The 12,954-nt window shown below is 40.1% G+C and overlaps 1 protein-coding gene across 1 annotated transcript in view; it reads left to right on the top strand.

The window, feature by feature from the left end:
* The window catches only part of LOC102227310 (contactin-3-like), a 95,608-nt gene that overhangs the window by 31,055 nt on the left and 51,599 nt on the right, over nt 1–12,954 (top strand). Inside the window, exon 4 of the mRNA XM_023325255.1 lies at nt 7,341–7,516. Coding sequence (XP_023181023.1) covers nt 7,341–7,516 — 176 coding nt within the window. The remainder of the gene's footprint in view (nt 1–7,340; nt 7,517–12,954) is intronic.

The following is a 12,954-nucleotide window of genomic DNA, read 5'->3' as shown; positions in this document are numbered from 1 at the left end:
AACTAGCTTTAAGACTCCTTGCTAGCAGGTGGACATAAATGCACATAAATGCAGCAAGTGAGATATATTTGGAAGAGAGGAAACATTGTTTTCTTACATTTATATGTTTAAATATTGTAAAATTGACAAAATGTAATTCCGATGTCACACTTTTTTTGCCTTTCAGTTCAATTTTGTCACCAAGAACATATTGTTCCTATCCGTTGCTCTGCCCACATTCTCATCACCAGTTAAGCCAGGTTATCATGGAAGTTTTGGGGATATTTTGAAACTTGAAACTTATTACGTACATTTGTATGATTCTTCACAAAATTCCTACAAAGATTATTAAATGGCTAAAAACTCATGGATGGTGTGGTGGTCTCTCTGTGAGCTGGATCCATAAGCTTAGGGTGTGACATACACTGAAGCAGAAGGGGGGTCCTGAAGTGGACTCTGCCGCTGTGTTTACACAATTTTCAATTGCTACTAAGAGACCCAAGCTGGGCCTTTAAAACTTCCCCAAAACTATAACACCAACACTCCTAACCTGATCTGTTTATAAAAGACAGAATGGACTCCTGCTTCCTTGTCCTTCAGTCAAATTTAAACCCTACCGTCATAATGTCATGGCTAAAATCCAAACCCATGAGACCAGGCAACATTATTCCAATCTTTGGTCGTACAATTTTATTCATCTCGTGCAAAATTGTAGCCTGAGTGTTCAGTTCTCTGACAGGTGTGGCACCTAGTGGTCTTCTGCAGCTGTACCACATTTTCTACAAGGTTTGGCATACTTTGTTTTAAAGTTGTTGCCTTTCTTTCATCTTGAGCCAATCTGCCCATTCTCCCCTAAGCTATAACATTAGCCTCATAGCTTTGTCCCCTTATCTGCTCTAGGATACTTTCATTCTCTGTTAACCCAAAAGATACTTATGTGTGTTACTTAAACACACATTGTTACTTTAGTCCTCATTTTGTTCATTAGCGTGAACTTCAGTAAGTCATCTTCACCACGTTTAGATGCCTGGCTGCATTTAGTGAATGCCATGGGGTTGGTTCATTTGCTATGTGTGTCAACAGGCAATTCAGTCTATGTCCAATGAACTTTCAGGTGAGTTGATAGAAATCATAATTAGATACTATTTCTATATAAAAGTAATTGGTTTTATTATAAGACATAAAATCTAGACTCCAAACTATGGAACTGAATCGTTTTACTATTAAAACTGACCATTTAATGTTGATTTACTTGATCTACTTGCTTAATTTCCATGTGTGAAAGTGAAAAATTGATTAAACATCAAGGTCCACATTTATCCACTACAATAAGGCCATCATTATTTACTAGGCACATTAAGGGTGACCGGGTTTGACCAAAGGGCTGTAAACTGCATTCTCTGGTACCAATCTGGAATTAAAACAAATGGAGAGAGACGGATTAGATGTCTGTAAAATGCAGCTTGTGAGAACATACAAAAGCAGTAAAATGAGTTCCCACAGAATCAACTAGCAAGATTAGCTAAGACACACAGTGTGCTAAATGCAGTTGGAAGTGAGAGAGAACAGATACAGTATATCTTAAGTTGTTTCAGTAGTGTCATTGGAGAGGGCACCTTTCATTTTACAGAGGGCTGTTTGCCACGTCAGATGTGTTGCTGAAAAGGCACAGTCTCTTCTACTGATCATCCTTAGTCAGGAAACTGCTGGAGTAGCTAAAGTAGCTTTTAGTTAGACCTGTTTCAGACCTGGCACTTAGAATCTAGTCGGGCCATCTGGTTTTTCTTAGACAGCTCCAGATACAGGCGTAAATCGTCCCAGATTGGCTCAGTCTTTACTCAGTCTACCGTCAATGGTGTCTCAGACCATTGCAACAAGTTAAACCACTTGGACGAAACCTGCTGTTTTTATGTTGCAGTGTTCATGTTTATATTGGCATATTGAATAATGTATCTTTTATCCATTATACATACTACGTGTTTATTTGGAGTCAGTCACTTTTGCTGATCTCAAGGTCGTGTGTTTTTTCTACTGAAATTGATGATCACCTGATCATCTGGGGATGAAGGTTCTCTTATGTCAACAACCATATCCAAAAACTCAATGGCAATCTGGGTAGAGATCAAAGTACATATCCAACTGGATGAGAATAGTAAGTAGCTCATCTTTGTTTGACATCTGAATGCAACACAAATGCTCTACATGTTAACAGGGGCACTACCAACCTGATGTTACACCCAGTTTACCTTGTTTAAATCCTGGTCAAATAATTCCAGTTGAATAATAAAAAACACAAACTTTTTAGTGCTTTTCAAGACATCCCCCTGAAGAATAAACTTTTTTTGTTCGTTCCAACTTCTGGTTGTGTCATACGTCATGCACTACAGCCCTCCTAAGAGAGAGGGTGTGAGAAGGAGCTGTAAATGTAACAGTTTCCTACATAGAGATTATAAAATAAAAGATATGGCATGTGGGTTGCAAAAACACAGAAACTAAAGGAAAAAAAGGCTGCTAGGCTCCTATGAGAGAAATTCATTTATCCATTTGGCCTGATTGTTGGGGTTAAACACTCTTACCCCAGATCCACCCAGAAGGAGTTGATAACAGTTTCCATCAGTGTCCTGCAGTGATCCTTTTCAGGCTGACTGATCAGCATTGACCCCTGGTGCAGAAGACTGTTAAGCAGAGTCTGTGCAGGAACCATCTCCAAACAGGGCAAAGCATTACCTGGGCAGAGCAAAGCCTCATCCAGCAGAACAGTTAGGGGAGGCTGTGGAAAAAATCCCACCAAAGACTCTCTTTGCTGAAGCTCAGTGCTACAATCCAAGATGCCTGTGGCCAAGGATTAGCGATGCCTGGTGTGGAGGTGTAAAGATGCACGTCTCCCTTTGTGTGGCAAATGTATCGAGCAGAGATTGTCTGCACATTTCTGTCTCCCACTGGAATGAATCGACCCGCTGCTGAGATCTTAAAGAAGAGTGTCAGTTGGATAAAATAAACCATTATCAGTTTGTTCTGAATATAGCTTCCAAAGATGGAAAAGCAGAGAAGTGGAAGATAGCAATACATCTACATATAGATATCTCTGTTTTTAATTGATCAAAATAAAATCAAATAAGCTTATCTATGTTAACAAATACTGGATTATTAAAGCATCATTTGGATGTGGAAACTCTTGTCTTAAAAGTTGGAAGACAATGTGACAAAAAATATCTAACAGCAAAGAACCAGTGTTGGTTACTAACTAAAAAGTTAGCTAACCTTGAAGTCATAAACATTTCTTCCACTAACACACTGTACCAAGGTAGAATTTAGTGAAAGCTAATGCTAAAGTCCATAATTCAACCAAGTTAATAGCCACATTTGATCATTGACATGTGTGACAGCAGAATATATTGGATTGTTACTGAAATTATTACTGCCCACCTACATGTACAACTACAGAATTGCTACACTAACAGTCTTCATTCACTTCAACATATAAGCATGAATACACATCCAGCTACAGACATTCACCAAAACTTCAACACAAATGGCAAACCTCATACAACTGAAAAGTTTACAAAAAGTAAAGTAACAGTTTAGAATTTATCTGCAAATTTTAATTTAAGGGCAGCTAAGCGTTTTCAAAGTTAGCAGAAATGCTAAAGCCCTAAACGCAAAATTAGCTCTGCTGTTAGCGGTTTAGTGGAAGTGCTTCCACCACTGCTTAGATGTAACAATAATCACTCAGATTCTTTTTTTCAAATGTGTGCTGTGTTTGCTACGTGGCTCGTAAACTGCCAGATCCTACAGAGTTCCCATGAGCCTCTGGGATGCTTATTTGATTGTTGCTATGGTTGCCCCAGCCTGTTATTTCAGGTGGACACATGTCTTGTGAAAATTGACTGCAGGTTTTCTGTTTAGCTGTACTCTTTCCATTGTTTTGGGATGGGTTTGGTTACCATTATGCACTTGTTTGTGTAGATCAATCACATTAAATATGTTTATGTTTGTGGTTGTAACATGACAATATACAAAAAGCCTTGAATATTTGTGCCAAAGCCTGGATCTGACCCAACACCACATGAAAGGGAGGCATGTCCAATAAGTCTCAGCAGTTTGCTTTAAAGGCTACATAAAACCTTTACAGAGTGTTTATAACAAGCCGTGAAGCCATCCAAAAACAAGCTGCAGAAAAAAAGTCACATTAAATTGTAGAGAACATTTTAAAAACCTAGCAAGAAATCATCTAACACATTGCCTGTAAAACAGATTGATGCAGTGTGATGGTCTGGGCTAGCCTGGCCTCCTGTGACACTGCTGAGATACAAGTGGTCATTGGCAATTTGGCAGATGATAGCGGTGTATAGATGAATTACAGAGAGTCCCAGAGGCCTGCTTCTGTTTTAAGGGAGGGCTCCTCACCGCGGCAACAAGCTCACTCAAGATGAGGGAAGATTTTACTCTCTCTGGTGGGATTCTTTTTACTAATTGGCATTTAGTAAATACTGATAAAAGGGAACCGATAAACAACTGAACTGAAATGAAATGGATTCCAAAACGTGTCGGATGGGCGGCGTTCTTATTGTAGAAGCTAACTTTCTTCATGGTGTGTGATCTGCCCAGGCTGTCTGCTTTCATCTCCCATTAAATTCAATCACGCTGGGCTGCTCCAAAGCTAACTAGCAAAGCATCCTCTATTTTTTTCCTCCTGCTCATTTAATGAATAATCCCTTCTATTGCACTAACAGAGGGTGCAGTTCTCGGTGCAGAGGGGGAAACCCAGGGTCGTCACAGACAAAAAAGGACGAGCGTTCTGTTGTAAATGTTGATGTTTTCACATGTATTCTTGGAAAGCTGATAATTATGAGAAGCAGGGAGCTGTTTGAAAGTAACACTGTGACAAAATCAGTCAAATTAAATGACTGTCAGCGACTGTTAGATGAATAATGCAAGCCACAAGATGAAAGACAGCTTTGTCTTTTGTAGTTTGTTATGCAGGAAACCGGGCGGATTGGAAGGCAATGAAGAACTAGCTTTAAGTCTGCATGATGCATCATTCTAACTGCCTGATAGTTTGCCTGGGAGGCTAAAAATGATATTGATTTTTTTCCCCCCTTCTTATCATTGGAGTTTTCATTTCGCTGTCCCTTCACCAAGGGAGACTCACACCCGGCATTCCAATAATGTTTGATTTCTCTCTGATTCTATAAGGAGCGTGAGGTGTAACTTTTCATCTGTGGTAATGATCAAAGATAAAGCCCCACTACAGCAAGCAGGTCACATGTAGGGATTTTTTTTTTTGTGCCGTCTCCTCCTGTCAAAGTCGAAATAACAGATCACAGATTCCAGCAAATTACACATGAAGTGCTTTTTTATTGTGAAGCACAAACATTATTCAATGCTTTTGTCTCTCATTTCTGGCAGTGATTAATTGCTGTCACTTCTAGAATCTGGTGTGTGTGAGAGACGATCTTGTGACCTTTTCTAAGGGAAATGGTCTGTAGACAATGCAATGTGAAGGTGTCAGAGAGCAATACGTCAGAAACACAAAGGCACAACAAGAAACTAATTAGAAAGCACTCAGAGAGCGCATAAATCTGCCAAGGCTGCTTGAGTCCCTCAGATTTCTTCTGCTAATATCACAAAATATTTAGACGTTTTCATCTCCACTCAGATTCAAATATGCCTCCAATTGCACATTCCGACAAAATTACAGCCAGTGTAATCATTTTTCAAGTATGCACGGTGATTAAGTGGGAAATAACAACCCAGCTACTTACAGCAACGCTGGTTATCAACTGTCTCCAAGATATAGCCTGCAACTCTTAGATGAATTGTTCTGCTTATGCTACGTGCTCAAAATGTCTTGTTAGCTACAATGTTTTATTTTACACCTGTTTGTCACAGATTATAGCAGTGAGACATAATTGCATGGTGTATGCTAACAAAATGGTCACACAGACAGCAGTATGTAGTGTGGGTTTAGTTTTCATGCAGTCATGCCATCAAAAAAATAATTGCTGCAATTGGTAACAACTTAGAACCATCCAAGTTATTTTGTTAAGGTTTTTAAATTGTCAGTTTCAACAAACCTAATAAATGAACTTGCCGATGTGAGGATAATTCTGTTAACACACCAGCAGGGAAACTCGTTTTTTGCCCATTGCTTTAGCCTTTTTGCTAACTTTGAAAACCGTCAGCATACTTAGCTTTCCCTATATTAAATATTTTTTATTGTTTCTAAAGCTCTAATTTACTTGGCTGTTTCATAAACTTTCAGTTGAATAAAGTTTGACATCTTTGTTGAAGTTTTGGTTATCACCTTTTAAGAATTCCTCAAGTAGTTAGATGCTCTTATTTTGAAGTGGATGAAGACTGTGTACATGGCAGTTCTGTTTCCTCTCCTCACATTCTCCACCCAAGATGTGGTGCAGCAAATGAGTCAATTCGGTACCCAGAATGCAATGCTGTTCTACGTTAAACAGTTTAAACTTTAAACTCAACAACTGTACAACTGAATCCATGAGTGAAAGGTCTGTTCCAAAGAATCCCTTCCTGAAGGTCAACTGTGGTGATAGCTGATAAAGGGGCCAATCTTACCTGTCTGGTACACATGATACACCATGTATCAGTGGTGTGTTATTGATCCATGATAGGCATTGACATGGCTTAAATTGGTGTTTTAGCGTGTTAACTTTAGCTTCCACAAATTAGTACATTGGGTTAGCACCTTAGAGTTAACAGAACTAATATTTATGATTAGTGCTTTAGTATAATTGACCTTCTAGTTACTGGCACCTGTCACTGTTAACTTGGATAAATTTAAATACTTGTTACCAACGGAAGTAATCTATTTAATTTGGGACTGCATTCTCTGTTTTTTCGGTTTGAACACAGTCAGTTCACTGTATACTGATTATGAATGTTGCAGCTGCTGTTTCATTTGTTTGCTTAGTTTTAGGCACAAGAACTAATTTGGTTTAGGGACAGCAACTCAGTTGATCAAATCCAGAACAAAGTTCTCTACTGGGATTAATTAAAACTGGGATAGAACAGAAGCTAGAGGCCAAACAAAAGTCACAATACCAAAGATGGTTAGTTAGTTTTTTTTTTTTTTTATTTTCCCATACGTACAGCTGGACAGAGGAATTTTATAAACTCAGACTAGTTGGATCCAACTGTGACATTTTCACCCTAACATGGCACAAAGGCAGTTTACACATCCCTTTCTTGTAATTTGAAACCCCTACTATTTATTACTCACCTTTTATCCTCTCAGCATGATGTAAGCAGACCGATCAAACGGATCTCTGATAAATGCTGAGCGCTCATCTCCAGGGGGGGCTCAGCCACTGATTGTGTTTGCGTTTTTCCAGATGGTCACTAAACGGAACGCTCATTGATCTGGGGAGCGACTACCGGCGTCACATGTCTGGAGGCAGCCTGATCATTAGGAACCTGGACAAAGACCAAGACAGCGGGATGTACCAGTGCACGGCTTTCAACACGCTGGGCTCCATCCTGAGCCGCAGAGCCAGCATCCAGTTCGCATGTAAGTCTTGCTCTGTTTGCTAACACTTTTTTTTCCTGCCATGACATAGTTCTGACAGTCTGGCATCGCTTTGTACCTACAGTACGTCACTCTGACATGTGTAATATGCTTTCGGCCCACAACTTGTTTCCCCTTTTTTCCATTTCCATTCACTCTTCCGTTTTCTAATTTAGATTGCCTAGCAATAGATTTTCACAAGGGGACATGGTAATTGAGTGAAATGTCAGATGCAACAAACACAAGGGGTATTCTCTGACTTTCTCTGTATCCCATTGATTCTCATTAGCGGTTCAAACTCTGACAGCCTCCTCGCCTCATCCAAACAGACACATATTTTGGCCAAGTTGTACTCAAGTTCTTGTTATCTAGACTTTAAAGCAGTCAGGCACAAATAATGCTCAAAAAGTGTTTGTATCTTTGGACGATAATCACCAGATATGTCTTTGTGTATAATATCTGATCTTGAGCAAGTTAAACTCTGACAGGCTAGACTGCTGCTCTGGCAGAGGTAAGAAAAAAGACAGGAATCCTGAGGCATGACGCCGTGGAGTGGGGGTTCTACCTTCCAGACCAGCGCCTATAGAAGCACCGCCTGTTTCTTGATCAAGCCTGCTGACTATTGATCTTGTCCCAGGGATATGGAGCCTTTCACTTCCTCTCGTAAGATGGACTGCCATTATCCCTACAGCTCAGTAATGAATCTCACTTGTGGGGGACCAGCTGAGGAGCAAAGCTGCTTGACATTTATTGTCTTGCCTAATGCACGGTGAGGGAGGCCTGAAAGATCAGGAAGGCTGATACTCTGTTTTCCCCGTGTAATGAGGCAACTGCCCTGAGATAGAAATGTCATTCCTCCTGTTCTGCCTTGTCTTGCACTCATAATCCAGCTGCAGCCAAAGCGGATTATTTTTATAGCATGCCAGACAAAGCTGTTGCACAATGGCAGATAAAGGTATCCCCTTCCTTAGAACAACAGTCAACAAATTGGTTAGGTCTGAGGATGTTCAGACTTTGTTAGGACTTTCTGTGAACTTTGGTGTTAATGAGTCATGTGCTCACTTAAAACTTGAAACGTATTGTCCAAAACCAAAATCAGAGTGTACATAGTCAATAACTCTCTGCAGCCCTTGAAATGATTCAGGTAGACAGGTAGGCGCCAGTGTTAGGGTGGGGGTTGGTTTTGGTTCATCTCTATAATATAACAAACTCTTTTCCCATTGATTGTCTCTGTTCCAAGGTTGCTACAAGTGGCCAGACTACTTAAGACATGTTCGAGAAGTTTAGGTTTTAGAAGCCAAGCAAAGGGCAAGAATACAGGTTTAAGCAACACTGAGGAGACTTAAAACTGTGAGAATTGTTTCTTTGGATTATTTGATTCTTTTCCCAGGGCGTAGCTATGTCAAATTAAAATAATAATGGTGATTGGGTGTTTGGCCTGTGTTGTGCACAGTATAAGGGCTGCAAGAAGTGATGCAATGCAGGTTTGTTATCATCTAAATTTAGGTTAGATGATAACCTAAATGAACAAGAATTAAGCAACTTGTCAGTAGCAGACTATTTAAAATAGAGTTTGATTTACAGAGTATTTTCATTATATTTGACAATATAAGTAAAAGCAGTTTTTCAAGTGCACCATTTTTAATTCCAGAAAACATAAAAATGTATAATTACAGGATTGGGTTAGGCCAGAATCCATTGTGTGGTTATTGTACATGTTTGATGTGCTGACTTTAGATTAGTCTGCTTTAACTTTGGATGCTCTTCTTTTAGAAAAATCTACAAAGAAATCTTAAATATACACTTTTCTGTCATGGCTGTCATGAAGTTTTAAAGGAAGCAGTCTCTAGCTGTGTTTCCTTATACCAAAAAACATGCTGATTTTGAAAAAGCTAAAAGGTTTTTGCACTAGGATGAGACGGTTTTACAGCTGTATTGAAATAGGTGAGAAATGGAAAAAACACTTTTTTTTCGCATCACATGAACAACACCAGTTTATATACAGCAGCGATGTGGTTATTTGAAGGCACCGTCTTCTTTAGATGCCACCACAACTCTCACAGCTTTGCATAGTTCATAAACAGTTGAGTTTTTTTATTCCAAAGTGTTGAATACATACATCCTCTGTAAAATCACAGATTACTTCCCCAAAACGCAGCATATGTAGCTGCTCCCAAGTAGGCAGGGCTTGTTGCTTTGACACCTGAAAAAAAAAGCTAACTTCTCCTGAAATATGTATCTCATGTGTTTACATCTGTCACAGCCATAATTCTTAAAGACTTATTGTATGAACAAACTTACTCACATGCAATTTTAATTGCATTTCTTATTTAATGGAAACATCAGAATTGCACAATTGTTTTTTATTGACATTAGCAGAATATCAACAAGTCCTACACACATTTGTAATGGAAATGCAGCTACTGTAAAAAAAATATTAAGATGTCTTTCGCATCTTATATTTGTCAGTGCTAACACAAGGAGGGATTAGCTACAGTCTGTGTGTATGCTGCCTGAAAGTAGACACTTTCCAAAATGCTGCCAACATGTCCCAATCCAGGAAGTTCCACAGAAAACAGAAGTTGAAAGCTTCAAAGCTACATTGCTCTAGACCAGTGGTTCTCAAATGGGGGTACGCGTACTCCTGGGGGTACGTGGAGGTACTGCAGGGGGTACGTGAAGCTTTTCAAAATATCTTTAAAAAATCAGTAGGCTCCTCATAATAAGTCTTGGGAAAAATTATTTTGTAAAAAGTTCGATAAAATATAAATGTGTGTTCATGCACTGAATTTTATATTCAGTATTTACAGGGTATTTACAGCACTGTACCTCTGTTTTATTCCAAAAATGTTTTGCCCGTGTCAGGGGGTACTTGACTAAAAATATATTTTGAAGGGGGTACATCACTGAAAAAAGTTTGAGAACCACTGCTCTAGACGGTTCAGCCATCCTGTTGTCTACTGAAAGTCTTTGCTGTCTCTCAGACTCTAGATTCTTTAAAACAAGACTATTTGTGAAAAGTATGAGGAAGATGAAGAATGGGAGTTTTCTTGCACTAACCATTGCTTGAATGGTTTGCAACAAAGGGATATTTGTAAAACTGTTGCACGTGGAAGACAAATGGTCTGTCATGTTGAAGGCAACAAGAATGAGCTACAGAACAGGAGAGTAACTGTCTATCAAATCACATGTTCAGTTTTTTGGTTTTTTTGGCTCTGTTAGTCAAGCTGTTGATGTGTCAACTCATTACAATGAATATATTTACAGTCCTTTAGGTACTGTGCAAAAATTTCAGCTATATGTGTAAACATGACATGATATCTGCAGTGGCTTGTGGATGAAAGGAGTATGGAGCAGCAGTAGAAACCTATGACTAAACTACTGAAAGAAACACCTTATACGAAATGTGAAGCAGGACTGTGGATGACTTGATTTGATTAATTTGGCTTGATGTCCTGCTTTGTGACCTGGTGTTACTAACCCTCCCCAAATCCTGGCATTGGGTGTAACAAAAAAATCAGTAATCTAAATCACAGTAGGCAGAAAATACAGGAAAGCTATAAGCTTCAGGGTCTCCAAGGCCAAAACAATAAACAAAACACCCCCTGTTACATCCCCAAGGCAGTCTAGGGGTTTTGGAGGGGGGGGTGGCTGTAACAATAGATAAGCCAGGAAAAATTAAGAGACAAAAACCAGGAGGGTAAAATTAAAGGGTTTATTCTGGGGAATCCAGAGAAAACTCAAAGATGAAAATGAAAACCTACAAGAAAAGAAAAGGGAGAATAACAATGAAAACCAGGGTTTCTAGTAGACCAAAATCCTCATTTGCAGCACCACCAAGCTGCAGCACACATGCTGCCCAATTGGCCAAGAGGCCCCGAAAGTCAGTTTCCCAGCTAGTTTTATACTCTGCTCATCAAGAGACAGAGTGAAACCAGCTGGGCCTGCTTAACCCGCCGGAGCTCAGCAGCAACCCGAACTGGGAGGAATCCCACATGCAGCCACCACTGCATGTAACACCCCCTCCCATAAAATCCAAGCCCTGGGAAGAAAGAAAACAAATAAAAATTATACCAAATAGCTCACCAACCTCTATAACTAAGATCAACCATACACACGGGATAAGGCATCTGCCACCACATTCTCCGAACCCTTCTTGTGCTTAATTATGAGGTTAAATCGCTGTACCATCAATGACCAGCGCATCAGCCTTTGGTTGTGGTTGTACATCTGTGACAAGAACACAATGGGGTTATGATCAGTAAACACAGTCACTGGAGAAGAAGAACCAACATACACCTCAAAGTGTTGTAAGGCCAACAGCATTCCAAGAGTTTCCTTTTCAATGGTGGAATAATTCATCTGGTGAGTTTTGAACTTAGCAGAAAAGTAACTTACAGGATGGCACACCCCATCCTCACCGTCTTGAAGTAGTACAGCACCAGCACCTTTAGCACACGCATCCACTTCCAGCTTGAATGGCTTAGTGACATTAGGAGCCGCCAGGACTGGAGCACTGCAGAGAAGAGATTTGGCTGCAAGGAAAGCCTCTTCACACTCACTGGTCCACACAAAAGGGACTGCAGGGCTACACAAAGCTGTAAGGGGAGTAACCACAATAGAAAAGTTCTTGCAGAAACATCGATAATAGCCAACCATTCCTAGAAAACGTTTCAAATCACGCCTTGTTAACGGGACAGGATATGCCAGTATCGCATCCACCTTAGCCTCCACTGGACGCACCTGCCCAAGGCCAACTTTCTTGCCAAGGTAGGTAACCATGGCCTTTCCAAATTCACATTTTGCAAGGTTAAGCGTTAGAGATGCTCCACGTAACCTTTGAAACACAGTTTTCAAAATGGAAACATGCTCATCCCAGTCATTGGAAAAGATGACCACATCATCAAGGTATACTTTGCAGTGGGGAACATCTCCCAATACCATCTGCATAAGACGTTGGAAGGTGGCAGGAGCATTTCTCATTCCAAAAGCCATGACAGTATACTGGAGGAAGTGGTCAGGAGTCACAAAGGCAGAGATATCAGAGGCTCTCCGGGTTAAAGGAACTTGCCAATATCCCTTTAACAGATCCAACTTGGTGATAAATGCCGCGGGACCAACACTGTCAATACAGTCTTCCATGCGAGGGAGAGGAAAAGAGTCAGGCACTGTAACCGCATTCACTTTACGGAAATCAGTACAAAATCGTAGAGTACCATCAGCCTTCGCAGTTAACAAACATGGGGAACTCCATGGACTGTGGCTGGACTTTGCCAGTCCATTCTCCAGCAAATAAGAAACTTCTTTTTTCATCTGTTCCCGTTTCTCTAGGGAGCAGCGATAAGCATGTTGCTTCACTGGAACTGCAGCACCCACATCAATATCATGTTCGATCACACAAGTTCTAGATGGAACATCACCAAACAGAGAGGGGAAACCTT

This window comes from Xiphophorus maculatus, chromosome 20, assembly GCF_002775205.1.
Source record: "Xiphophorus maculatus strain JP 163 A chromosome 20, X_maculatus-5.0-male, whole genome shotgun sequence".
In the NCBI taxonomy this organism is placed as follows: Eukaryota; Metazoa; Chordata; class Actinopteri; order Cyprinodontiformes; family Poeciliidae; genus Xiphophorus; species Xiphophorus maculatus.
The sequence above is the reverse complement of the archived record's forward strand: the minus strand, read 5'-3'. Positions and strand labels throughout refer to the sequence as shown.